The following is a 27,730-nucleotide window of genomic DNA, read 5'->3' as shown; positions in this document are numbered from 1 at the left end:
GCCATTGTGTGGCATACACGACCTCGGGCCAATTGTAGCTAAGCAAAAGCCAGCTACAACACAATAAAGGAGCCAAAAAAATGTGCTGCACCTCACATTTGACAAACCAATTGGAAAATTGCAATCGAAACGACGCATTTCACTCGATGTTTATACTCATTTTCGGAGTTGCGCACTACCGAAACCGTATCAAACCAACTCAGCTCTAAGTGCATCATCTGTCCGTCAACTGAGTTGCAGACTTGAATGCTGCTCACACTGGTGAATTGACAAGAACACTACTTTATAGTGTTGTCAAATGATCTGAAGGATTTCTCTACTTTATACTTTATCTGCTGTATTTCCTAATTTGTCATTTATTTTTATTGAAGCGAATAACAAATTATTCAAATGTTGATATTGTTATTATTTTTTTTTTTTTAACCTATATGATTATTTATTTATATTCTGAGTTTCCTTATATTTTTTAATATTCCATTTAATTTATTTATTTTTTTTTTTTAAATATATTTTTTAATGATACTGCCTTTCTTTCTCAAATTTTGTTCTCCATAATTAGAGTTTTTGTTTTTTTAATAATAAAAGTATAAATTATTAAAAAATAAATATAAATAAAATTATATTTTAAATGAAAAAATTATATAAAATATTTTTTGATACAGACAAATGATAAATATTTCATGAGAAAATAATTTTTTTCAAGTATTTTTTTTTAACCGAATATTCTAAACAAATTTGATTATAATAAATTTGTATATGAAATTTTATATGTTCTTTTGCTATAAATTTTTTGTTTAATTTTTACTTTTATTATTTTGCAAAGTATGTTTACTTAAAAAAAAATATTTTGTCTTATGTGCCTCCAATTTCTCTGCAATTGCAGGGTATTCACTAGTCTGCTTCAGCCTCCCGGCTGCTTCTAGCACCCCCGGTTGTTCTCCTTTTTTGTTAGCTGCATATCCTTTACTTGCCCAGTTCCGCCTTTGCTGTGGGAGCTGCGCCAAATGCTTCCTGTGTGGATGCTTAGCTGCTCCCACCCCCTGCTCCTACTCCTGCTCCTGCTTCTGCCCCCATCCCTGCTCGAAACAAGCTCTAACAAACGCGCATCAAAATTGCATGGCAAGGCGCTGCAACACTTTGCGGAGCCACCAAAGAGGCAACAACTCCTCCGTTCGCAGGCAGCAATAATTGTTGTTTATCTTTACACAATTGCGTTGGCAATTTCTTTGAGCTGTTGTTGTTGTCGTTGTTGTTGTTGTTGCTGGCAGTGGGGATTAAGTCAGACGCGCAGGTGGAAATGTGATGCATACGAAATGAGTTTTGATTTGGTTAGCAGCAACGCAACGCAGCGCAATTTAGACAAATGCATCTACTCGCAGACAGAGGGCGCTTTAACGTTGACGTTTGTGCATTTTATATGGCAGTCGAGCGTTTGTTGACTTATTTGCGGCACTGTCCTTCCCTTCCTCTACTCAGTGTTTGCCTCTGCGGCTTGCATTGCTTGACATTTGCATCGCTGCTGTTTACAGTCACCTCTCTCTCTCTCTCTCCCTCTCTGTCACTCTGGCTGCTCTTTCTCTATTTTTGTATTTAATTATTTCGTAAAAAGTCGTCTCATTGAGAACTGTGCGCTCTTTTGAAGTTTTTCGGGTGATAAAATGCAGCGATAAACCTGTCTGCAAAGTTTCGCTAAAGTCTTTGCATTTTTGCAGCTCGAGAGGGCATTGAGAGGGTAGACAAAGAGAGAGAGAGAGAGAGAGAGAGTGGAAGAGCTGAATGGAATTTTTGGACAGTCTTATCAGCTGCAGTTGGAGCAAAAGCGCATCTGCAGGACATGTGTCTTAGTCCACTGAAGTTCGGCGCAATATCAGCCAAAGTCAACTAAATCCGACAACTTTTCGCGGAGATATGTCGAACTCGACTGTGATATCTAAACAGTTATTTAAGCTACGAAATGTACGAAAAGAAAACTTGCCTAGAGCTGTAGACATTTTTTGGATTAGCTAACGGCTTTATTTTAAGATTTGTAAAAGATGAGCTTATATGGAATGAAATCCTTAGACTAGGATATAAGCAGGCAAATGCTTCCATATATGGGATTTTATGAATGGAAAGAAAAATATTCCATATGGAAGATAATTTCCATATTCTAGTATAGTAAGACTCTATATATATAGCGTAGAACCAGAAAATTCAATGTCTTTGTTGATCTCTTCTCTGTTTGAAAGCACAGAAAACTGTCGAGCCAAGAAGAGCCTAGTCTAGATGGACCTGTAGCCTTCCCTAAGAGCTTCATTCCTCATTATGTCTTAGGCAAGACTCAATCAGAAGTCATAGACCTAAAGCCCAGTAGATTATTTATAAAGTTCTCAGTGCATTCTCGCCCGTCTATTTCTAGAAGTTCATTTCCAACTAGAACATCGTAATCTATCATTTATCGATTTGGTTCGACACAAATATCTCCGACTCGTCACGCACAGAACACTGCGAATATCTTTCTCTGCAACTATTTTTCAGAAATAGTTTCTCTACTCCCGCACCTGAAACGCCTACTGAAAGATATTGTAATTGCAGGTTGAGCTACATAGCTCTAGCTGCAGACAACATTCTGTCGAGTCATTGGGCGAATGAATCCTTTCACCTGCGACACATGTAAATCATCACATCAGGCATTCAATACGGATGAATTGCTTCACGTGTGCTCAAGACGTGCTTGTCGCGTTTATGCTGGAGCCAGGGAGGGTCCCAGGACTTGGGCCCGTGGCGTTCGCATTTCCCTTTTTTCCTGAGCTGTGCCTAAACATTCCGCATGATTCGCTTTTTGCAGTGTTCAATGATTGACATACTTTTTATTTGCCATATCCGAAAGGAGTTCTCCCTTTTTTATGCGAGCCTCGAAATTATATGAGATTATGGGACCCGCATCCCAGCAGCTGATGCCAAGCTGAGATAAGGGAAGCAGAGTGAGTGAGAGGTCCTGGCTTGGCATTTATGTAACGCGCTCATATCCTTTTATTGTATTAGACTATTGTTGCAATGCGTACAGCTCGGGCCCCCAGCCCTTCCCTCAGCTGCATTGGCTGTCACATGGAACTACCCCCGCGGCGCACAGAGGGTTGCTCTGCGGCTGTGGCCTGTGCTGGCATTTATATGGTTTGTTAGATTTCGGGCTGCGATTTAGCCGGTTCATTAGGCAACTGCATAGACAACTTTTTGCCACGCATAAATAATACATCAAAGTAGAAGCAACAGCAGCAGCAGCAGCGAAAGGCTGCTCCCACAATGTGAACTGAAATGAAATACTCACCATCTTCGAGGGTACGGGCAAGGCGCGAATTCGACGGCTTGCCCTCGACTGACTTGTAAAATGGCACCATGAAAAATTCATAGAGCGTATACTGCACGAGTCCCGTCATCGTACAGGACGAGGCGCCGCCGCCATTCAATATGGTGAGCATGCGATATTTGGTGCTGTACGCGCTTTGGAGTTGGCTCTGCGTCTGTGCCTCCTGGCCATCCATGGCATCACGTTTGCCGGCAGCGGCAATATTTGGTTTTGTCGAAATCAAAGCCGACGCTGAGGCCGACACCGATGCGGAGGTGGAGGCCAGCAAGGGATTGGTATTGGCCGTGAGCATGTTTGCCATTGGATTCGGTAGCTGGCGCGCATAGATGTAGAAGCCCTCGACGTATTTGCCATTGATGATCTGCATAAGCAAACAAAATTTATTAGCTGGAGTGGCTAGGCGCGGGTTTAGGCTCTCGACTCTTACCTGCCAAGTGAGTTTCATGCTGGTAGAGTCCACAACGCTCGCATTGGTCAACTCGACCACATCGCCGGACAGTAGGCTGGCGCGTGCCTCGCTCAGATCCAAGCCGCTGTTGAAATACCGCTGCAATTCGAATCGAAATTAAAGTTAAGCGAGAGCCCTGAGTCAATTCCCGAATCCCTTCTCTACTCACCGTGCCCACAGCGATGGGTTCCGACATGGGACTAGGCAGCGATATACCGTGCGAGTTCTCCGCGCGTATCAGGAAGAAGTAGTTCACGCCCGCCACGAGGCCCAGTTGGGTGTACGTCGTATTCTGTATGCGGGTGCCCACGGCCACCCAGCCATCGGTCTCGTTCTTGCCGAACATCTCGACGACGTAGCCCACCAGGCTGGAGGCGCCCACCTTGTTGCTGCGCGTCCAGCTGAGGGTCACCGAATCGTCGGTCTTCTCCACCAGCTGGGGCTTGCCGGGCGGACCCGGGTAGGTGGACAGCTCGGGGGCGCGATAGAACTTGATGTTCGGATTGGTGGGCGTGTCCAGGCGCAGGTAGCCGCTCCACGATGACTTGCCGTTGCGATTGGTGGCCACGCAGGTGTACAGGCCCTCGTCCTCGTGGCGCTGCAGGTCCGAGATTGTCAATGTGCCGGACTCGGACAGATTGCGTCGCTCGTGCTCCTGCACATCGATGGGTATGCCGTCCAGGTACCAGGAAATCTGTGGAGCCGGTGTGCCCAGCGTGCGGCAGGGCAGCACCACAATCGATTTGACGGGCAGCGTCTGATTCACCGGACCCTGCTCAATGATGGGCGGCGGCAGCTCGAACTGCGTGTCCACCGTGACAACGGTGCGGCTGCTCACACTACCGACGGCATTCAGGGCATTGCAGACGACCACCTTGCCGGAGTCCTCGCGGGCAAAGCGCGCTATCGAGAGCACCGAGCGACCCTCGGGCGTTAGGCTGACCTCCAGTCGACCGTCCCGGTAGCCGGGCAGCAGCAGTGAGCTGTTGCCCTCGACGGACCAGTACAGTGTGGGACGAGGATGACCGCTCGCCTGGCACTCGAACAGCACTTCATCGCCGATCTCGACCAGCTGGTTCTTGGGCCGTGTAATGAACTTGGGCGGAGCTGTGGAAGTGAGCAAAGCAAACACCGGGTTGTTAGTAGATGAAGCCTTGGGGAGGGAGGGAGGAAGGGTACCACGCTTCTGGCTTCTGGGGCAATTAACTTACCGTGCACGGTGAGTATGCCCGTGGCTGTAATTGAGCCGACCGCATTGTCCGCCTCGCAGCTGTATTCGCCCATGTCCTCGAGCGTGACGTCGTCCAGCTTCAGACTGCGGTCCTCAAGTATGTGCACACGGCCTGCAATGGGGAGAGAGAGAGCGAGAGAGAGAGTGGGGTAAGTAACATGTGAGAGGAAGTCCAAAACGAGCAGCTAACTCGAACGTCTTCTTCTACTTCGTTAGTAGTTCAAGTAGCGTAAAAATGGCCAAGACTGCCAGCTGAGGAGTTCAAATAACCGCAGCAAAGTAAGCCAAGAATAGCTAGCCAAAGGTGGCTAGAGGGCAGGGTGGAGGGGGGGTCGGATACACACATTGAGCAGCTAGCTTTTGTGGTTGTGTCCTACAATACGAGATAGACGACGACAACAACAAACGGAGCTTGAGCTCTAACAAAAGGAAGCTGGTAGAGGACACTATTGTGATGGAGATCGACATGCTAATACCCTGTAAGATGAGACTACCTACATATGATACCTATACAAATTATTTCTGGTTTTTCCTTCATGGCATTGCATTTTCCCTGCTTTACTTTCGTATACAAATATCTCTCGCAGATGTTTTCCTCAATGCGTTGCATTTCTCTTGGCTCACCCTAACTACCCCTTGGCAAGCTGCTTTCTTTTTGGTTGGTTGACTGACTGCGAAATAGGTTTTAAATGCTGTTGTTGTTGTAGTTGTTCGGGATGTTGTTCCTGTTGTTGTTGTTGCTCCTTCAGTGGCCACTGTGCCAATTGTTTGCTTAACAAAAGTTTAGCCCACGCTCTCTCTCTCTCGCTCTCTCTCTCTCTCTCTCTCTATCTCTGTCTCACTCAACTTCAAGTCTCGTCTGAGCTGACGGAATGTGTTTTTACCGTATTTTCTTTTACGGCTTTTGGCTGCGAGGGCAGTTTAAAGCAGCGTAACTAGCTCGCAGAGGGGAGACAGATCAAGTGTATGTGTGTGTGTGTGTGTATGAGCTGAGCATTTTCCAACACTCTTCCATGCATTTGTGTAGCTACCTACCCCCCCTTTCTCTCGCGCTGGTTAGTTGCACTCTTTGGGGGTGGGGGAAAAGTGCGTCCCTGTCTGAAGGACAACATTGCAACAGTCGAGTGTTGTGCAAGCAAAATTGTTGATTGCTGCCAACAGAGATTGGCAATTAACGGAATTAAAAGTTACAGTTGTGTTTACACACGGCAGGGGGGGGGGGGGGCCGACGACGAACGGGGCGTGGCATGGCCCACCCACAACCACAATCGCACTAACAACAACAACTAACTAACTGTTCGCATAGGTGTTTATTACACTGAGCAAACGAGGAGAGACCTAGTCGAAGCTAATGTGGGATATATTGTGGAGAAATGAGAGAGAACCTAGAGAGCGAAGAAGTTAAAAATTCCCAAGACCTGGAAAGTTGTTGAGTTCTGGGACGCAGCTCAAATTTTCTATTTAGTCTCATTTGGCAGGAGTTTGCAAGGATTTATATTTTTCTTGATCTAGAGTTAAGTTAAGGTATCCGTAGGACTAAAGCAAACTTCGATTCAACTATTTAAAGACATAATAAAACAAAACTTTAATATTTACCTAATAAATCGAATTATCATTAATAGATATAATATAAGACTTGAATATATTTACAAGTTCTTTAAAATACTTTGCACTCAGTTATTCTAAAGAGTTTCCATTCCAGCATAGATAATACTATCTCCGGTGCATTTTCCGATACATAAAAAAATCAATCTCAATAATTTCTCTGTCAACAATTTCTCGCAGTGTAGCTCAGCAAATGCCATTGCTGTGTAAACATGAAAGGCCACAGGCCAAAGTAACCGCATGAAACTAACTTTGTTTTTATTTTCTGTCTATTTTTTTTCGAGCCATGACAGTTGCCTTGATAAAAACTATTCGCCCCATGCAAATATGGCTTAAATTTCATTTGAAATGGAACTAAATTCCGTTTAATTGACTGAGCATGTAAATGACACGGCCACAGGTCCAGTTATGTACTAGTTTAGTTTATAGATAATCATATAGCACTCTGAGGATACTTACGTAGAGGCATGTTGCCGCCGGAGGCTGAGCGACGCCAGAGAACATCCGGCAAGGGATCGCCGCCGATGCGACACTGGAACACCACGGAGCTGCCCACCACAGCTGTCTGATTCTGTGGACCGCGTATGAGAAAGGGACGAACTACAATATATATAAAGAGAGAGATAGAGAGAGAAGGATAAATATATAATAAAATCGTCTTCCTTAAGTACTTGAGCTATGGCAGCTCTTCACACTTACCGTGCACCTTGAGGAAGGCGGTGCTCGACTCGCGAGTGCCCACGACATTCTTGACCACACACTGATACCTTCCGTCATCCGACTGACGGGCGTCCTGTATGGCCAGATTACCGCCATCGACGATGCGGATCCGCTTGTTGGCGCCGTTGCCGTTCAGGTTCAGAGTTTGTCCGTTCTTGCGCCAGGAGATTTGCGGTTCCGGTGAGCCACGCGGTGCACCACATTCCATCAGCGCTACCTCGCCCTGGGCCACTCGTGTGTTTTGCGGTTCCAGTCGAAATTCATCGCGCAGAACTGTAAATAGAATGAATGGTGGAGTGTGTAAGCGAGAGGGAGAGAGCGAAAGAGAGAGCGCACGAGTGAATTTTGTTACGGGTTAAGCTTTGATTGATTCAATATTAATAACTCCAACTGAGCGGGGCGAGGGGGGGAGGGGGGAGATGGAGCTGGAGTAACGGACACCGGCTTCAGGGACAAACATCCAGCAGCATTTGCTTTATCCCTTTTTCATACTTAATGCCGTCTGCCATTTGAAATCTACCCACGCCCACGCCCACGCTCACGCCCACCTGCTTGCGCTCAATATGCCAATAAAACCTTGATAATGATGTGCTGTCCAAGCTTTGAGCTGCCACTCCTGCTGCTACTTCGACTCCTGCTGTTGTTGCTGCTGCTGCAATATTAATAAGCTTTGGCATTTACAATGCGTATTTTCCTGCTGTTATTTTTCTTTTTACGCATTTTACAAGCTGAAATTGCAATATTGATAATCAGCGAGCTTACGCTCGACTAGCAAATATCCTGTGACTGAGAATGAATTTTTAACTCTACTCAAAGGTAGCTCATATACCGTAGTATATACTTGGTAATGGGCTTACAGCGCTAATAGATCATCATATATCATAGTTCATAAATCGTAGCTCTTATATCATATAGAGAGTACTCTGAGAACAAGTATAGATTTAGTTGGACTTATTGAAACAACTCTTAAATAACCTTCGTTCCACTGTCTTTCAGCTATATATTTCTGATCTTCATTCAAGCCAAGATGATCTTCAATTTCTAGCTATAGACTATGATATAAACTTGAGGATGAAAATCTAGAAATTACATATATAGTTAGCTAAATAATATGTTTCCTAAATTTAGCCCAGTTAACTGTCAGCTTTCCAAAGCTCATACGACTGTTCCTCAGCTTCCCCTCTCATTCACATTCAGAGCAATTTCTTCTACATAAGAATCCTTTGCTATGCCTATCCATAACTTAATCTCTAAATAATCACTTAAAATATCTGTTACAAAACGTACTTCATTTCAAAACACCCCCTTTGCATGTCAATTACATATACAGGGTATTTAAATGGAGAATAACAAAATGTAAAATACGAAATTGTGAAATGCAGAATGCAAAATGCAAAATGCACTTCAATAAACGCATAATGCGCTTCACTGGACGCCAAAGGCAACACAAAAAGCAGCTTGGCAAACTAAATGCGAGGCTTACGAACCAATCCAGCATTCAATCCAAGTGGACCGTACAATGTTGTTAAAGATAAACAATTGTTGAGAGAGCCAGCCAGGTGAAGACTATTAAATCCGAATGCTGATGGCTCTTTTCAACCGAGGCTCAAGGACTGCAAGGACTGACATTGAAATCCTTTTCTCGACTGCGGCTACGCAATATTAATTAATCTGCTTGGGAACAGCCCCTGGCAACGCCAAGCAGCCCCAAAAATAAACAGTATACAGTGAACGTGTGCGCTCCGCCTCCTCATCGACCTAATCGTTCCATCTGCTGTTGCTCTGGATATCAATTACAAAACATTTTTGCGAACTGCGAACGGCTTTATTTTATTAATTAGAAAGCAATGCGAGTGCATGACGTGCTACGTCTACCCGAACAGGAACAGGAACAGGAACAGCAACAGCGACTGGACATGCAATGCAGTTGCTGAAGGGTTGGCCAGTCAGACTGCCCACAAAAGTTCATTAGCTGTAAATGTGCAACGTCAATCGATCAACGTCATTGAGAGGGGCTTCGTTTTTCTTTTTTTTTTGGAATTGTGCCTACATGAAGTTTTGTGTTCTTTTGTGCTAACACTAAAAATAACTGTTGAAAATTATGCTGGCAACAAAAAGATTTCCGAATATGAGCTAAGGCAGTCGAGCAGTTAGTTAAAAAGTCATATTGGTATAGATAAACCTTGTTTAGTTGGAATAGCAAAGGTTAACTGACATAGGATTTTTGTAAAACTTTTTACATAAGTTTGAGGAGGATTTAAAGTACGTTTTTTAAAGAGGTTTTAGGGATATATCTAAATTTGCGGATGGTATGCTGTATTTCATAATCGATTTTCTCCTCTCTTTAAGCAAAACCATTTTTTATAATATTTTTCACTTAAATCAATGAGTTGCCCTATATATATTCAATATTTGGTTACCACTAACCTATATTGAGTAAATCATCAACCCTTAAATTACACGCGATTTGGCTTAAATTTTATATATAAGTTTTCGGCTGCTGCTTCACAAATTACCGAAATATTTCATAATGATCGAGCTAAAATTGTAGATGATACAAATACTTATGTCTACTAAAATATCCAGTTTGACTTTCATTTTCCTCCTCATATATGCAAGTTTTTTTGTTATTCAATCTTCTTACTTTATGATAACTCTTTTCAATACGATATAGCTATAATAAACCTATGCCCAATACATCAGTAACCCTAAACTCACATACAAATTCCCTCAAATTTTCAGTAAATTTCGAGTATCATCGAAAATTTACTTATACAAAAGTGCTTAATAGACTGTGCTTAAATTTTCCGACTTATAGACGTCTTAACTTACATGCTACTTGCAATGTTGCATTTCTGGAACGTGCGACGCCCAATTCGTTCTTCGCCTGGCACCAGTACGTGCCCGCATCGCTCTCCCTCCGCGAGTGTATGACCTGAAAGAAAGAGAGGAGGGGGAGAATTAGAGATTAGATACTTTACAGAAGAGATGTGTGTAATATGATTGCAAGTAGTTATGAGCTTAAGGCGACACGTGTCGGTGCAAAGATCAAAAACGAAATGCGCTCGACCAAAAATCAAATAAAACTCTAGACCCAAATTCAACTGCTGACCAACCAGTCCACTCGACGTATACGCAATTTAATTTAATTAAAAAAACAAGTAGACAACCCTCTGCAGAGGGTCGTGTCTGTCCGTGTGTATGCTTGTGCCTTAATCACTTGGCCTCTTCAGTTTTAATTGGCAACAAACTGTAAGCCGGCCGACAAGTCACTTAGGATTGGGGCACGACTCCAAAAATGCCATTGAAAACAATAAAAATTAACTAGGGGTAGGCGGCGGCAACTCTTCTCGAATTTCCGGGTTCTGTTCAGCTCGAGATATGCGCAAGTGAGTGTATGATGATTTTTAATGATAATGATAGCCCTCATCCCCTGTCCCATGGCCCACTCGACACTGGTGTCCAGAATATTGCAACCCATTCGTCAAACAAAAATAATTTGTAGAAATTTAACAAAAAGTGAATTCAAAGCGCGCTCAACTCGAAATAATTCGTTAAATTCCATTAAAGTGGAAAATAGCAAAAGAAAAAATAACAATAAATTTTATATCAAATACATTTTTGTTGCATTTAATGAAAATCTACTGAGCGCGGCGGGTGTACAAAAATGTAATATAAACAAAGTTCAGGGCGGGGCAAAAAGGGCAAAAAAGAAACTGACAAAAATTGCAGTGCAGGGGTTGGGAGTTGGGGGTGGTTACCAGAGGGTGACTGCGCCCAACCCCCCATCGTCTGCCCCTGCATTAAGACTCGTTAGCTTGAATTGTGAAATGTGCACGCACGAACGAGGAGGCAAAGGGAAAGAGAATGCAGAAAGACTTAGAGATGGCAAACGGAACGATATTTAAATACAATGCGAAATCATTAAGATGCAAATGAAATTCATAATCATAGAAAACAATATTTAAGCTTACAAAAGTTAATAATATTAACATTAAAGAACATTTTTTATTTTATATAAAAAAAATACATATAAGTACTTCTCATTTCTAGGTATTTCAGAGCATATTTAAATTTTTTTTTTAACCAAAAATAGTAATTTTATTTAATATTATTCCATTTTCTTTATTTAAAATATTTTCCATATCTCATATATAATTTTCACCCCCAATATTTGTGTCAAAAACAGTTCACAGTTTATTGTGCCTCATCGATATTTTCTGGGTTTCCTTTACCCACCCCTTTTCTCAAATGTTATGCCATCCCTAATGCTCAACGAGAACACTTCTTCAGCCTAGACAATTCGGCAGGCTTGTAAAGGGGAGCCTTCTTATCGCTTGTTGTTTTTATTACGAGCTGTCTGCACTTTGTTTTACTTGCCGATCGAAATGCAACGAATCGGAAGCGCATAAAATAATATGAGCAACAATTTTGATGCACAAATGTTGCGATTCCCAAGAAACGATGAAACGAGAGGAGAAATCGTTGTGGAGCAGCTGGATGGTGGAGAGTCTGGTAACATAATGATAGAGTTGAAGACTTACCTTCAGAAAGAATAGACCGCCCGCGGGTAACATTATGCGATGTGAGCCCGCGTCCGTCTTCAGTTCGCGTCCATCCTTGAACCAATGAATCGTTGGAGGTGGATTGCCCTCGGCTTTGCAATTGAACGTGAATGGATCATTCTTAGGGACCGTCGTGTCCATGGGATGTTCGATGATATGTGGATTTTCGCCTGTTGAGCAGAAAAGAGTTGGAAAATTAAAAAAGGAACGAAAAGGTTTTAAAAATGGATTTATATAAGTTCTTGGGTGATTCAACACTGAAATATGTACTTTAGAGTTTTCTGGCACAGATCCCACCCAGAGACTTAAGATTTAACACATGTTCGTGTTCTCTTAAGTGGTTCCCTCTAGGGACAGGTCGTATATCGTTTTTCCTTAAAACAAGTTTTGTCACTTAAGCAATTAATGCGCCATTAGGAGTTCTTATGTAGCAGAACAAGTCGCCCCCCATCAGGCACCTAAAATTCTGTTAAGGAGCAATGAAATTTTCTTGACTGAAATTCACTTGAATTTTGGTCCACCCCACAAATTCAATTAACTCCAAGAAAATATTTGCTCGCCCACGGTGCAGACGGAAAGAGAGGGAGAGTGAGTGAAAGAGCAGACTAAACATAAATTTACAAGCATGTCGATAAGGATGAAACAAAGGACAACGCTAGATAAACTTTATTAAAAGCGGCAGCCAAAAACAACAACAAGTATAAGAATGTCCAGCGAAATGGAGAACCGACTGAAATGTAATTACAAAAAGCGCTTAAAGGTGAAAATTTATGTATGTGTGGGAGAGAATGGAAAATGGAAAATGGAGATGGTAAATGCTCGATGCTGGCTGCTCGATGCTGGATAGTAACATCATTCAGCCGGAAATTAAGTTCTGCAGATTTATTGAAAGCGGATAGTAATGAGAGCTGAGCGACAGAGAGCGATGACTGAAGCGATATAAGAGTTAGAGAGCAGCACAGAAATGTATGTATAAGAGTTTAAGGCCAGCGACAACAAAAACAATGCAAAAGAGAATGGGCAGAAAAAAAGGAGAAAACAAAACTATAACGGAAAATATATGTATGTATGTATGGCGCATGCAAATCAAATCAAATCAGAGCGAGCCATTGTTATCACTATGAAAAATCACTATTCAGTGAATTCGCTGTGAACCATTTCTCAAATGCCTCCTAGCACGCGAGAGAGGGATAGAGCGGCGAGTGAGAGTGAACGAGCGCACCTTGGTAAATTTGTCAATTGCTTTTGTGCTTTGCTAGCAACAGCAGCAGCAGCAGAAGCAGAAGCATCAGCCTTTTGTGCGTTTCACGCTTTTGTTTGATGCAATGCTGTGGCCATTGTCTGATTGGCCGCTCTCTTCACTCTCTCTCTGTGTCTATGTGTGTGTGTGCATTGCGTGCTTCTCTATTGTTGTTGTTGTTGTTGTTGTTATTGCTGTTGTCAAGGCGACAGCGCTTGCTAATTTAAATGATGAAATGCCTGAAGAGACGAGTTGAATATAAAGTAAATGTCAACTGAAAAGCTCGCCCTCTCTCTATCTCCCTCGCTCTTACAAACCTCTGCACTGCGGTAGCACTGATTATTAAAAATTCACAAACCAACCAGAGCGTTATTTGTGTGCGTGTTTTTTTTTTCTTCTACAATTATTTTTTTATTAGTCCACATGTATGCACCTTTGACCAACTAAAAATCGTTGTGCAGCTAACAAAATATTTATTTAAACAAAAATGCATACATATGTACATATGTTGCTGGCTAAATCAACACAAGCACGCATGGAAAAGAAAAAAGCAATGCATGCAATTTTAACACATGAACAAAAAGGTAGAAAATTCAAGTAAAACAAACTTTGATAAGCTTTGCAGCAGCCGAACTGCAAAAACCACTGGAAATCAAGTAAGAATTTACAACAAGAATTTCTACGCAAAGTCAAAAAGACGAAAGTTTCTTTTGCTTTGCTTTCGTGCACGAGCTTCTAAAAATAACAAATATGTATAAGTAATAAAGACTCTTGAATACTCTACTCTATTGATAACTGATTGATTTAACGCTCTCTGCGTAGCGTATTCTCATTCTCTGCTATGTATTCCGAAAATTGCGGTGCAAGAGAAGCCACAAGAGCTTTGAAGCTCTGCTCTTCGTTTGCTATTAAGCCAGCACTAGAGTAAATGAAAGAGAGTGGGAGTGTGAGTGTGTGTGTGTGCGAGTAGCAAAGGAAGACTGACTTTGCACTTAATTACGCTCATTTGGTGTTCGTACGCACTTTGTACGTGTGTGCGTGTGTGCTGCTGCATGTGTGTACAAGTGCATTTGTTTGTGTGGGTGGCAATTTATGCATATGAAATAATGTAAAAGAAGTCTGTGTAAATAAACAGCAAAGTGCTGCCGGCGTTGAAATCATGCAAGCGCACATACACCTATGCAAACAGACACACATATGCAAACAGAAACTTTAGAGAGAGAAAGAGAGAGAGAGACAGCAGCAGCAGCAGCAGCAGCAATAATAACAGGAAGTGCATTTGTTGTTGCCGCTGTTAAGAAATCTACGGCTGCTGTTGATGCAGTTGTTGTTGCTGTTGCTTCTGCTGCTGCTGCTGCTGCTGCTGCTGTTTGTGCGTATGTTATCTTAGTTTATGTGCTTTTGCGCGTTTTGTTGTTGTTTGCAGTTGCTGTTGCCGCAGTTGTTGTTATTTGTCTGGCATAAGCATAAAAATGTCTGCCTTTGAGGCGTATCCCAGCAGCAGCTGTTATATGCCCTCCGCACCCTCGCTCTTCCACTCTCTTCCACTGCTAATTTGCGGCTCTGTTGGGTGCTAAGAGCAGTTGCGCCAATATACGATCATTATTAACATGTCAACAACAACAGCAACAAAATCACAACTTTCGACAAACACAAACGACAAAGACGAATACGAACACGAAGACGAAGACGAAGACGAAGACGAAGACATCAACGTCGACGACGACGCGCCGTCGGCTACATGACAAAGCCGCAGACAGGAGATGAAGCAACTGCACAAATGCATACAAACATACATAAATACATGTATGCAAATATGTAAGTAGTTGCGCTGCCATCGCTATGATACCTTTGCCCTCTCTCGCTCACTCTCGTACGCCCACTCTTCTACTCCTCGCTTTCTCTCTCTCTCCCCCTGTGCATCTGTTTGTAATCAAACAAACACCAAATGCACTGCCCGTCTGGACATGGAGTCGAGTGCAGGTGGAAAACGTCCAGCTGTTGAGTCAAATTCTTGGGCTAGCTGTAAATGCAGCCTGCCGGAAAACCACTGATTATGATATGTTTGTCTCCCTCACACCACTGGCTGAATTTGCTAACACACATTGAAAATAGAATTTGCATGTTTAAATTTTATACAATTTCCTTAGTGTTGCGCCTCGAGCCAAATGTGCGTTGGCAAGGCAAACTTTTTGTAAAGAAATTAGGCACAAAAGTCAAATTGTGACAGCTTCAAATAGCTGTAAAAGCTCGCTTTCGGAATCAACTAACTGTATCGTTGACACTGCGGCGCTGCTTCCGTCGGCTGCGTCGACTGCGGCGTTGGCGTTGCTGTTAAAAAATTAACAAAGCCTGACAACGGGCGTGCTTCACTGCCAATAGAGTAACTGTTGTTGTTGTTGTTGTTGCAATGGCTCAACATGGCAACTCGACAATAATTTATAAGCTTTTAGTGCAACAGCAAAGTGGCTACAACAACAACGGCAACAACAATGCGAGCTAAGTTTTTGATTTGTCTGTTGTTATTGCTATCTCTACTTCTGCTACCATTTATTTATTTATGTTGAATGTTTAATTTTTAATGTGCATGCAACTTACGCGAACGTTATGAGAACTAGCCATGAATGCTAAAGGGCAACGGAACGGCGGAAGAGAGCAGAAGAGAGCTGAGATGGCGCAAAAGGGTTGCCTTAGCGTCGGGCAAGGCGAGGGGCTTAAGAGTTTTGTAAGCCTCTGGCACAACTTTTGCCACTTAAGCTTTATGTAAGTAAATATGTTTGTGTAAAGGAGGCAGAGAGGAAGAGAGCATTGTCTGCACGTGTGCGAGTGTGGGTGTGGATGTGTGTTTACATATTGTTGTAGTTGACTAAATAAAATTTTGAAAAACCTGCCGTAAGTCAAACAAAATCTCTTTAAATTCAACAATTTAATGTGTTGAAGGGAGCAAGGAAATAGGAATCGATATAAGAAGCGTATAAGATTGTATAAGATTGTCTTATACGTATTGATGTGGCCTATCACAAGTGAGCATGAATTTAGCTCTTATATTTTGTGATCGTTTTACATTTGTATACATGTATAAGAACTTTTATGTTAACAATTCTAATTAGAAGATTCACATATAAAAGCTCTTATACTTGCTTGCTGGTAACTCTTATAAGCTCACCAGCATGCAACAGCAAATCTTATACAAGAACTTAAATACTTTTTAATAAGATTTCCACTGCACGTTGTTGAGGTTATGCGCGCTTGAGCTGCTGCCGTAGAATCTTTCAACTGTAAATAGAAGTACGTGTACACCTGCATAACGGCATTAAAACTCAAATACCAGCTTCGCATCAACTGCTACCTTGTCTATTGAAAGCCCGTATAACAAATATGCATTGCAATATTCACGAGAGGCGAAACAAATGATTCTCCACTTTAAAACTTGCTCCTGCAAATCTGAGAGTGCAATAAAACTTTGCCAGAGTGTAGGTGAGAGAGGGAGCGAGAGGGTAACGGTATTTGTTGTTGTTGCAATGCAAAGTGTAAGAAAAATGGTGTAAAGTGCGCATTGTTCTTCCCGTTGGCATGCATGAATGTATGCGTGTGTGTGTGTGTGTGTGCGTGAGAGAGAGAGAGAGCGACTTTATTTGTATTTTCATTTGTGTTTGTTTTTTGTGTTTGCGCGCGCCTCGCTTGTTGTTTGTTTGCTTAGGCGGTCGTCAGCGGGCGAGAGAGGGAGATGGGTATAGGGAGTTAGGGCTGGAAGGGAGAGAAGAGCGGAAGCTGCTTGGCTGCCAATTATTTAAATGCTGGTATTTACGACAAAGCGGATGTGGGCCAAGACACTGGAGCAGCCAGAGCGCACGGAACCAGTTGCCAGGAGTCGGAACTGTGAGTCGGAACCTGGAGTCGCATAAATCATTATCACATTTATGTAATATGCACAAGGAGCAAAGGAGACAGAAGACAGCCGACAGCCTGGCCATAAAAACCGCAATAAACCAACGGGGATTATGGCCATAATATGAGGACTTTCATTGAGGGTAGCAGATACAGAGAGACAGAGAGAGAAGGAGGGGGGTACAACATGTAAGCAAAAGACAACATTTTTATTGCCTTCTGTTTATTTGGATTGCAACAAAATGCAAGAAATCAAAAAATCAAATAAATTATTCAACGCGAGCTGATATTAATATAAATGCCAAATAGCATAAGGATATGTGAATGGGGATATATGAGGATATATCCGTATATCCTGATTGCATATACACAAAAAAAACGCTTCGGGCCAGAAACATCTGATTGGAATGAAGAAACCGCAAAGGCAATTCTCGAGGGTTTTTTTTTGCTCTTTCAATATTTCCAATGTCAAATTTATGCCAGCGCACGCCGAACGTCTGGCAACGCCAGCATCGGCGCCACGCCCCCCTCCACACGCCAACACCCACGCGCACTCAGCTGTCTGCCGCGCTAATGAGCCAAAACGCCCCAAGGTGCGGATAATGTTGAGAATAGGGAAAATTCTCAGACAGCTTTGCAGACAAACTCACATACTCGCTTTGTCTCTCTCGCCCACATGCTCGTTCTGTCTGCCCCTCTTCCTCTGTCATCTATTTCTCTTCCCTTAGACTCGTTTGTTTTTTTGCACATTGTACGCATTTTGTTAATTTGGCGCCGCCTTTGGGGTTCGAACCACACGGCCAGCCACTCTAAATTGTAACGAATACCCTGTAAAATACCATGAGGGGTAAGCGGGTGACTTTGCCCGTACATCCTAGTAAAAAGTTTTGCTTTACTTGGGATTTGTTTAAATGGAATTTTGAACATCCTTTTATATATCCTAGCCTCTGCAATTTCATTTCATTTACACATATTTTTATACATATTTTTTCACTTTCTTCATAGCGCTTTTTATACCCTAAAAATCATTCGTTTCTTCTTAATGTTTTCATCTATAATATCCAACGACTTTCAAAGGTTTCTAAGTACAATTCTATTTATTTCTTATATTCATACGCCCATATCCATAATTTACAGGTCATCTCCTAGTCTACTACTCCCCACGTTTTTTCCGTTGTTTTGTCTGAGCTTTTTCTTTTGGTTTCCTTTCGTCTTGACTTTTGGGGTTTTCCCTGTGCGATTCTGTTTTTCAACTGTTAATTAAATTCGACAGCCTTCTCCCTGTGCTTGTGTGGCCACGCCTCCTCGATTCCCCCACATACGCCGCCCATTGTTTTTACTTAGCTGCAAGTTGTTCAAAAAATATGCATTGGCTGTTATCTTTTTTATGAATGAATGAAAGGCTCCGGCGCACAACAAACCAAAAAAAAAAAGGGTTCGCTTATCGATAAATTCATAAATGCCGAAGAGCCGCAGCAGCAGCGAAAAAAACATTGAAATCCTTTTAAAGCAGCCGGAGATAAAATAAAGGACGCTCACACATGGGACAGCGATCAATGTCACATGGCATATTTACATATATGAGCCTCCTGCTCCGCCCTGCTCCCGCCCCACTCGTCTCCTCCTCTGCTTCCATTTACCATTCAGGCTTTATCATCGTTTATAGTTTATATCTCGGGTTTTCTCCATTTTTTCCAAATTGCATTAAGAACTTGTATAGGCAGGCGCTTATCTCACTCTTCATAAACTTATTAAGTGCTTTATGCAAATAGACCTAAAAATGATGTAAGCCCGGCGTGTGGATAAACCGCTGAGCTTAGCCGGTTTCGGGTTACCTTGAATCGAAAATTTGCATTACAATGTGCGTGCCATTTGTCAAAAAAAAAAAAATTATAACTGAATATATTGGTGTAAATGAAAAGTTATGGGGAGTTTTAGTGTTGACCAAAGCAGACTTGAAAATGCTCTGCATGGGTTATAAGATAAACGTAAACATATGAAAGTAAAAATATGTTTTAGATGTTAGTCAAACAGTTTTAAAAGCTTAAGAGTTGTACTGAACCCTTTAGAAATATTTAGATGTTCTTTTATGCCATTTTGCGAACTACATAGAGGGCCATCTAAAGTTGTTTAGAATGCTCCACATCCTAGAGGAGTTTCTAGCTTATTAAAGTGTTCTCCTATGTAATTCTCATGATTTTTAAGGCTAACACTGCAGCGTCTTCTAGCACTTAGATTGCTTTTTATATAACTTTGAGAATTGCATAGAAGAGCGCATCAGTTAGATGCTATGTTGAGTAGCCAAAAAGTGTGCTTAACAGTTAAAATAGCTCTTCTATGTAATTCTCAGTATTTCTGAAGCAAACTTTAAATTTGTTAGCTAATATTATGAACATAAAAGTCAGAAATCTTAAGTAACGATGTAAAAAGGAGACATTAAACCTTAATGAAAATACTCCAAAATATTTAAAATAATTTAAAAATGTAAAATATTAAAAAAAAAAAAAAATATATTGAAAACATTTCCTTTTTTTAATTTTTTAGCATAAATAATAAGCATTAATAATTCTTAGCAATTATTTAAGCATATTTCTTGCCTTTTCGAGGTTATACTGACAATAAATAGTATACATATATTGTAAAAATATATATACATATATAATCACACAATGCAATGTATTCAATTATTTATTGAAAGGAACACCAACAGCATTTCTGCCTTATAATGAAATACTTGACAAGCAGTTCGTATGAATGAACCAAATCGGAGATAAGAGCTGACACTAAATACGCGCCTGTCAGACCTTTTGTAGCTGATAAGTCTGGGGCCTACCCTAACATTCACATATGTACGGCTCGCATATGACAGCTAGAAAATATAACATCAAGTGAAATCCAATTAATCATTTTCGCTTAATCTCTGAATTGTCTTATAGTATTTCGATTTGAATTTCGTTTCGTAAGCTTATTTTCAACGAATCTCATAGTTCACACACTGAGTTAGGAACCTGTCTGCTCTACAAGACAATATGAATTCATATTTTTTGTGGTTTTCTTCCTCTTCTTGCTTTCATAATTTGTCAAATGTGCTCGCTCTTTGTTTAAATAAGTGGAAAAAAAGCTAAAATTAATTAGATTTGTCATAGCCATTGACATTTCGACAACTTTTCTATTAATTATATTTGATAGATGTGCGGTGTGGAATGGGAGATGGCGGGGACTGGGGACTGGGGACTGGGGGCTGAGGTCTCTTGTGACTGGGCGGGCCGGGCCGCTGGAAACTTTGAATGTGTCAGTCGTGCGAGGCTTGATTTATGGGCGTGACACAGTTTCCAAATGCTCCACATTTATTTTACTCGCCTGCTCGACTAGAGAAAGAAATAGATTGTTAACTATTTGCTCTCAGTCTGTTGGTATTTTGTAGTATATTCAGCGGTATTTCTTGGCATATTTTACGTATTTTATGTGTGCTTACCTAGAAAGAGAAAGAGAAGAAGGAGAGTGTGATTAGATTTTGGGGTTATATTTGAGAAGCTTTTATAAAGTAGTTGAGTTATAATAGAGCAAAATTTATGAGTTAAAAAATATATATTATTTTATTTCAAAACTGAAATATTTATTCAATCAATTAATTTTAATTCTTCAAAAAATTTATTAATTTATTTTTCTCATTTAATAAGTAGTTATACATTTTTTATTTATTAATATTTTTTTATAAAAATTTCATTATATTATTTCCAAAATTTAAGATAAAATAAAATATATTTTCTTTTTGCATTCTTACAAACATTTAAGCATTTTTTCCGATTTTAAAATTTTTTAAAAATTATTTTAAAACGTTTATTAAGGAATATACATATATCCATTTTGCAATTCATATTATATAGGAAAAAAAAAATATATTTATTAACATCTTTTTCATATGAAAAATTTCAAAATTTTTGTTTTTTTCTTGCCCAATTTTCTATAAAATATTTCTAAAAATGTTGCTTAATTATTTCACTGCATAAATTGTAGTTTTCTTATAGAGAGTGGGCCAGCTTTGTTTCAGGGAACTGTCGCATATGCCGCATATAAATGATGCGATTTTTACGTTCCTGGTTCCTCGATTTATGTTCGTTTTGACAGCTACGACAGATATGCATCGACCCCTGGGCACAAGCTACCCAGCTAGCCAGCTACCATCCAGACCGAGTGCCTGACTGAATGCCAGCCCAGCTGCTTCTACCTCAAACAAAGAGATCATTATCGTAGAGAGCGAGTGAGCGAGAGAGAGAGAGAGAGAGAGAGAGATTGAGAGATGAAAAGGAACGAAAAAAAAAATGCACACAGATGTCGTTTATTGAATATCGATTTACGCTGACTTCGTTAGAAGAGTCGACGGGAAAAACGCATGTTAAATGTAAATATGAATAAATGAGCTAAGCGGAAGAGAGAAAGGGAGAGGGAGAGAGAAAGGGAGACTCTAAGATGGGGGAGACTTTAGCTAGAGTAAAGTTTTTGCTGCAGCAATGAGTCATGAGCAAAGTTCAAGTTGTTGGTTTCAATGTCACATGTTGCATGTCCTGCAGGCAACAAACAACAGCAGCAACAACAACAACAACAGCAATTGTTAAGGGGGCCACTTGAAGCGCGAAACTCAACACTGAAGCTCGAAACGACAAAGCCGCCAGGCCCAAAAGATTTTAGCATTGGATAAGCAAGCGGCAGCAGGACACAGAGTCGAATCGACTCGACTCGAGGGCCAAACGAAAAAAAAAAAAAAAAAAAAAAAAAAAAAAGGGCCGCCGTCTGCTGCGATGATTGATTTCATGGCAAAGTTGATTTCAATCAGCAAATGTTTATGCAGTTTTCGTTTTTGTTCCCTCCTTTATTTTTTGCTATCCTCCTCCCATTTCAGTTGTGTGCCTGGGCCTGTGCCCTTGGGGGCTCGCAAACTGACAAGAATTATGACACTATCCATATTTGGAGCCGTCTCGGGGGTCCGGCTGTCGTTTAATTGCCAAAAGCGCATAATTATGGCGCGTACATTGAACCAGCCCACAGAAATTAAGTCCAAAAGCTAATAGGCTTTTAAAGAAGAGCGAACACAAAAAAAAACGAAAATTGAAATAAAAAAAAACTAACTTAATCACGAGCCATGAAATCGCCTTCAAGTGAAAGAGAAACCACGATAAAGCCAGAGTCAAAAGAACAACAAAAATGCTTAGCAAAGTTATTAATATTGAACCTGATGATAATACAAATTGGGAGTAGAGGATGAAAGAGAATGAAGCAGGGGAGACAGGAGGAAAAAGAGAAGAGAGGGTTTATAAGCCGAACAAAATGAAAATAAAAAGGGAGCAATGTAGGGAGAAACAGAAAGGGAAAAAGAGAGAGAGAGGGAGAAACATCTCATGTGATATGTGATATAGGAAATATGTTAGGTTGATACAGATACACTCAGCGAAAAGATGTGGAGGAAAGAAAATAATGAAAAGGAGAAAGAGAGAGAGAGAGCGCGAGAGAAAGAAAGAATAAGTGAAGGAGAGAGAGAGAGAGAGAGAGAGAAAGAATAGGTGAAGGAGAGAGAGAAAGAATAAGTGAAGGAGAGAGAGAGAGAGAATAAGTGAAGGAAAGAGAGAGAGAGAGAGAAAGAATAGGTGAAAGATAGAAAGAGGAAAAAAGAATATGTGAAGAAGACATGGATATCGAAATAAAGACTGAGAGGTAGAGATGAAGAAAATAGAGTTAGGTTAGAACAGAGAGAGAGAGAGAGAGAGAGACAGAGATGGTGAGAAAGTGAGAAAAAGTAAAAAGAGAAAATTATTTAAATAAAGTAATAAGTTCTTCTTAAGGTGAGAGATGAGGAAGATCGATTTAAATGGAACGAGAGGTAAAGAGAAAATGATAAAAACAAACGATTTGATTAGCTTGGTACAAGGAGAAAATGACACTTAGAGACTTTAGAACTTGTTCATCCAAAAGAGTTCATCTAATTTCTATACCAAAAACCTAGCCTTTTCGCTCAGTGCAGTCAGCCCAGTTCCCTTTTAAATGCCCAGACTCCTGCCTCAGCTGCTTCCGCCCTCATGCTCCCCCTCTACTCCACTCTGTGCTCTCTCTCTCTCTCTCTCTCTCTCTCTCTCTCTCTCTCTCTCTCTCTCTCTATCAGAGGCCATGTCCAGCAAAACTGATTTAAGCAGCTCACACAACATTTAATAAACGTTGAAAGTAAATGTCATTAGTGAAATAGACGCTGAAACACTTAGGATAGTGGCAGGAGGTGGGAGGCGAGAGGCGGGAGGTGGCCGTGGTGTTTCGGGTCGTATGCCATTCTGCGCTGACACTTGATGAGCTGTCATAACATTAGATCATGTCTGCGAGGCATGTGGAGGAGGCTGCAGCCGGGCGAGCAGCGGCAGAAGGGGGCGGCTCATTAGTCGTGGAAAACTGTTTACTCTGCTTATTATTATAAACATTAAACGAGGAAAAAGGAAAAAGGGAAAATGCTGCAAATGCGAAGAAATGAGGGAACAAATGGAGGAAAACTGAGGAAAAATGCTTCAACTAAAAACTTTGGCTCGAAATTAACACGAAAATAGAGAACGGGTGAGGGAGGATGAGAGCGAGAGGGCAAAATGGAAACTTGATGTGCAATAGAGTGCCTAATTGATTGATTGATGGATTGATTGATATACGGGAGTGTGATTGACTGCCTGGCTAAATGCCCATTGAAGTCAAAGACGAGTGTCAAAGGTGTTTAGAAAAATGGCTTTTCGAATATCTCTGAAAATACTTTTGAGACTTGTTGAAATATGTTTCGAAAAACCAAAATATATTTGAGATAAATATTTCTCTATGGAAATATATTTTTCATCAAGAAATTTTCTCGCAGCTGTCATTGTTCTTAAGTGCGCGGGAAATTCGATGCGCTTAATGAAAGCGACACTTGACTGGGCTTATACATATATATACATATATATATCTACATATAGGGCTGCGCCTCTTTGCCAGCCTGACTAATCAGAAAATTATGAGACGATTTGTTACACCAAATATTAAGTTCATTGTCGGCGCAGAAGTAGCACTTATAGGGAGTGAGAGGGGCTCGACTTGATTGAGATGTGGGCGCTGAAATCGAGCTGGCATTTAATCAGAATTCGGGCATTGAAAGAGAAACTGAGAATGGGAAAGTTGAAATTTAATTATACTGGTGGAGGAAAACTATTTGGTCGAGTCGAGCTGAATCTAAACGAGAGTTGAATAGAGAGATTGAACATTTGAAATTGAGCTGTTTTGAAAGCACTTGGAAACTCAAAGCTTTCGTGATTTGAATAGACTGAAGCATGCTTGATGGGCTATTAAATGAGAATGCGAGCTACATATGTTTATGTGATATGCGTGTGTAAAGCAGCTTTGAAAGTTCCTAGAAGATCGCTTAAATAGCTGCTGAGCTTAGCATAAAAGCTGTGTGAAGTAGCTTTGAAAGCTCTAAGTACATATTTTTGATATCTTTGAAAGCCTCTATATTATGGTTGAACATAGTTGAGAGCTTACAGCTCAAGTAATCGTTTAAAAATAATATGATTACCAATAAAAACTTCCTAAAATTAGTTTTCATTTAGTAAAACATTTTTATTAAGAGCTTAAAGACTTTTATCAGCTACAACTAAAGTAAATTCTAAAGCTCATTAAAGCTTGGTTGCTAGATTGAACACGCTGAAAGCTCCTTTAATTGGCTACATATTATCTCTTAGCAGATCGTTTGAAATAAAGGGGGAAAAAATGATTATTACAACAAGCTAAGCAAGAGTCGAGCTGGAAAGCAGCTTTAAGCATAGACTGTAATAAAAGTAGCCACAAATGACTTCCGTTACAGACACAAATTATAATGTAAATCGATGCAACATGAACATGAAATATAATTGAATTGAAAATGTTGCCACACACAGCAACAACAACGGCAGCAACAACGGCAGCAGCAGCAACTGACAGCGGACAACTGAGGACAACATCAAACAGCGGACCAAGTAAAGGGCAAAATGCTAATAAATGCTAAAAAAAAAAAAGGAGTATAGAGAGAGAGAGGGAGATGGGGCACAGCAGAGCGACTGAGTGAATAGAAAGAAAACGCTAAACACACAACATTGTGGCTCGTTTGGCCAATGACAACTTACGAGAACGTCATGTAACATGCAACTGCACATCAAATATGGATGGCAAGAGGAGGAGAGCAGAAGAGGAAAAGGAACAGCAGCAACAGACTGAGCTAGCTTGGCTTGGCGGCGATATATCATCAAAGTGCAGGCCAGATCAAGAGAGCCAAAGATGTTGCTGCTGTAGCCAAAGGCAAGCAGCAGCAGCAGCAAAATCAATGCAATTTCTATTTGTAAATGACCAAAAATGAACAACAGAATGTTGTTGTTGTTGTTGTTGTTGTTGTTGTTGTCAGCTGGTTGCATACAATTTGAGGCAATACATGACTCAAATGTTGCCAGCCATGTTGCATGTTGCAGCCAGCGACCACCTCAGAGCAAAGTCACTTGCTGCTGCTGTCTTTCATTATTTTTGTTGCTGTTGTTGTTGTTGTTCTTTTTCAGTTCTTATGCTTGCATTTCTATTTATTTCACAATAATTAATAAACACATTGCCCACCATTTATCAGTGTAGCATGTAGCAATGTTGCTGCAGCAAGTTGTTGCTGCTGTTGCTGGCAAATCGATTAAGCTATCTGCGGACGCAGCTGAGTTGAGCGAAAATGAATTAAAAGCGCGAGCAAAGGAGAAGGCGAAATGCAAAAAACATGTGAGCCGAGAAATATGAAAAACGGGCGCCGGCTTTTTGATGCATGTTGCTGCAGGGCAACACAGCAACAGCAGCAGCAGCAGCAGCAGCAGCAGCAGCAGCAGCCATAAGAAAAACAACAACAGCCAAGGCTTCACTTGACTTGCGTATTTGTTTTTATTTTTTTATTCTGGGCGCACAAAAAAATTCAATTTAAAAATTATTGCTGCACGGCGGCAACATGTGCCTGCCCCAAACATGTTGATTATTTAGCAGCAGCAGCAACGGCAGCACTGGCTGCTGCGAGGCGTGCAAGACAAGTGGGCGGTGCAGGGTTTTGCGACAGGACAACGGCCGACAACCAACAGCAGCAGCAGCAGCGGGAGCAACACACAACAGCAACATAATTTGTTGCCAGCGCAACATGGAGCAGCATCTTTCAGGTTGCATTTTGCATTTGGCATTTGGGCTCATTTGCATTTTACTGTCAAATTAATCCAATTTAACACAACAGCAACTGTTGCTGTTGCAGAAATTCTGCTGTTGTTGCTGCTGTGGCAACTGTTGCTTGGTTAGGGCTACGCAAAATGCTTTTGCTGCCAAAACGAACAACATAATTACCGTTAAGAATTGCGCATTGCCACGCCTCCCCTTGCCCGCCGCCCCTTAATTGCCAGCTATGTCTGTCTGGCTATGCAGCTGCCCCTTTGGCCGAGGCGCACGACTTTGCCTTGCCAAACGAATCGCTGACCAGCATGTGCAACATGTTGCAGTCAAGTCTCCAGCAGCAACTATTGCTGCTGCGGCGGCTGCTGCTGCTGTTGTTGCTACTTGGCTGCTGGTAGAGATGACCGCACGTATCGATCGCATTCCGCGTTCCTAATTCGCGTTTGCTCAGGCTACAGCTACAGCTGCCTGGCCATATATAAACGGGCAGATATCTAGCGAGAGACGCTCGACTGTCGCAAATCAGATAGCAGCAGAGAGGGGGAGCGAAAGAGGGAGAGAGAGCGAGAGAGAGAAGGAAAGAGGAGAGATAGAGTCAAAGAGAGAGAGGGCTTTGTCCGCTACGCAGCATACGTGAAAATTATTTGCATACGACGACGACGACGACGACGACGACAGCGACAGCGACAGCGACAGCGACGTCTGCAGAGTTTTGTATCTGCAAGATACAAAATATATTAAACGTACAAAACGAAATATGTTAAACGCGTGACTAATGTGAGAACGTTCCAGCAGATAATACATTTACGTACATCGCGTCGTTCGTTAGGAGCGGCAGCCAGACTCTCGCAACTCCAGAGACTTGATCAATGATCAGACACCGACCGACATCACTGGGCGACTGCTGCTTGGCTAATTAGCTATGCAAACTATGAGATACACAGCGCAAGATACAAGAGCTAAACTTTTGGCATTCCTTTTAGCCGTTTCCTCTTATTCGTAGCTGGGCTCTCTTTTTTTTTCTGCTCTTTGGCATGTTATTTGGCGAGCATCATGCGTGCAGGAAAGTCTAACTCGATTCACTGCCAATTAGCTGCCATTTTTGGCCGCGTGTGGGCGCTTAGACCGTTTTCAAAACGGCACAGAAATAACCCAACTCTTTTCGTAAAGCCTGTAATTTAACTAAACACTGATATTGCCAGTCGGTCCCGGCTAAGTGGGCCTTGCTGCGCTAAAGTCTCATTCAGCTGCAAATCTTTATAAACGATGTTATATGTGGATCGGCCCACGGCCATTTTGCAGCTATTATCAGTTAAATGAAGCTCAGCTCAGTCTTTACGATTAGCTATACTTAAGATACACCGCTCTCTCCCTCTCCCTCTCTCTCTCTCTCTCTCTCTCTTTCGATTGCCGCTTAGCAAGTGCATTCGCTCATCTGGCCAATTCGCATGTGAGGAGTTCTCTAATGATGCCT

General features: G+C 41.5%; 1 protein-coding gene across 1 annotated transcript in view; it reads right to left on the bottom strand.

Annotated features, from left to right (window-relative positions):
* robo2 (roundabout 2) overlaps window positions 1-27,730 on the bottom strand; it is a 57,824-nt gene that overhangs the window by 13,176 nt on the left and 16,918 nt on the right. Inside the window, exons 2-9 of the mRNA XM_030382988.2 lie at window positions 11,895-12,085; window positions 10,183-10,285; window positions 7,330-7,623; window positions 7,090-7,230; window positions 5,006-5,137; window positions 3,964-4,901; window positions 3,774-3,893; window positions 3,308-3,707 (exon numbers count right to left, since the gene is read on the bottom strand). Coding sequence (XP_030238848.1) covers window positions 3,308-3,707; window positions 3,774-3,893; window positions 3,964-4,901; window positions 5,006-5,137; window positions 7,090-7,230; window positions 7,330-7,623; window positions 10,183-10,285; window positions 11,895-12,085 — 2,319 coding nt within the window. The remainder of the gene's footprint in view (window positions 1-3,307; window positions 3,708-3,773; window positions 3,894-3,963; window positions 4,902-5,005; window positions 5,138-7,089; window positions 7,231-7,329; window positions 7,624-10,182; window positions 10,286-11,894; window positions 12,086-27,730) is intronic.

This window comes from Drosophila navojoa, chromosome 3 (genome assembly GCF_054131105.1).
Source record: "Drosophila navojoa isolate 15081-1374.11 chromosome 3, UAZ_NAV_1.0, whole genome shotgun sequence".
NCBI lineage: Eukaryota > Metazoa > Arthropoda > Insecta > Diptera > Drosophilidae > Drosophila > Drosophila navojoa.
Note: the sequence above shows the minus strand (reverse complement) of the source record. Positions and strands in the feature narration are given on the sequence as shown.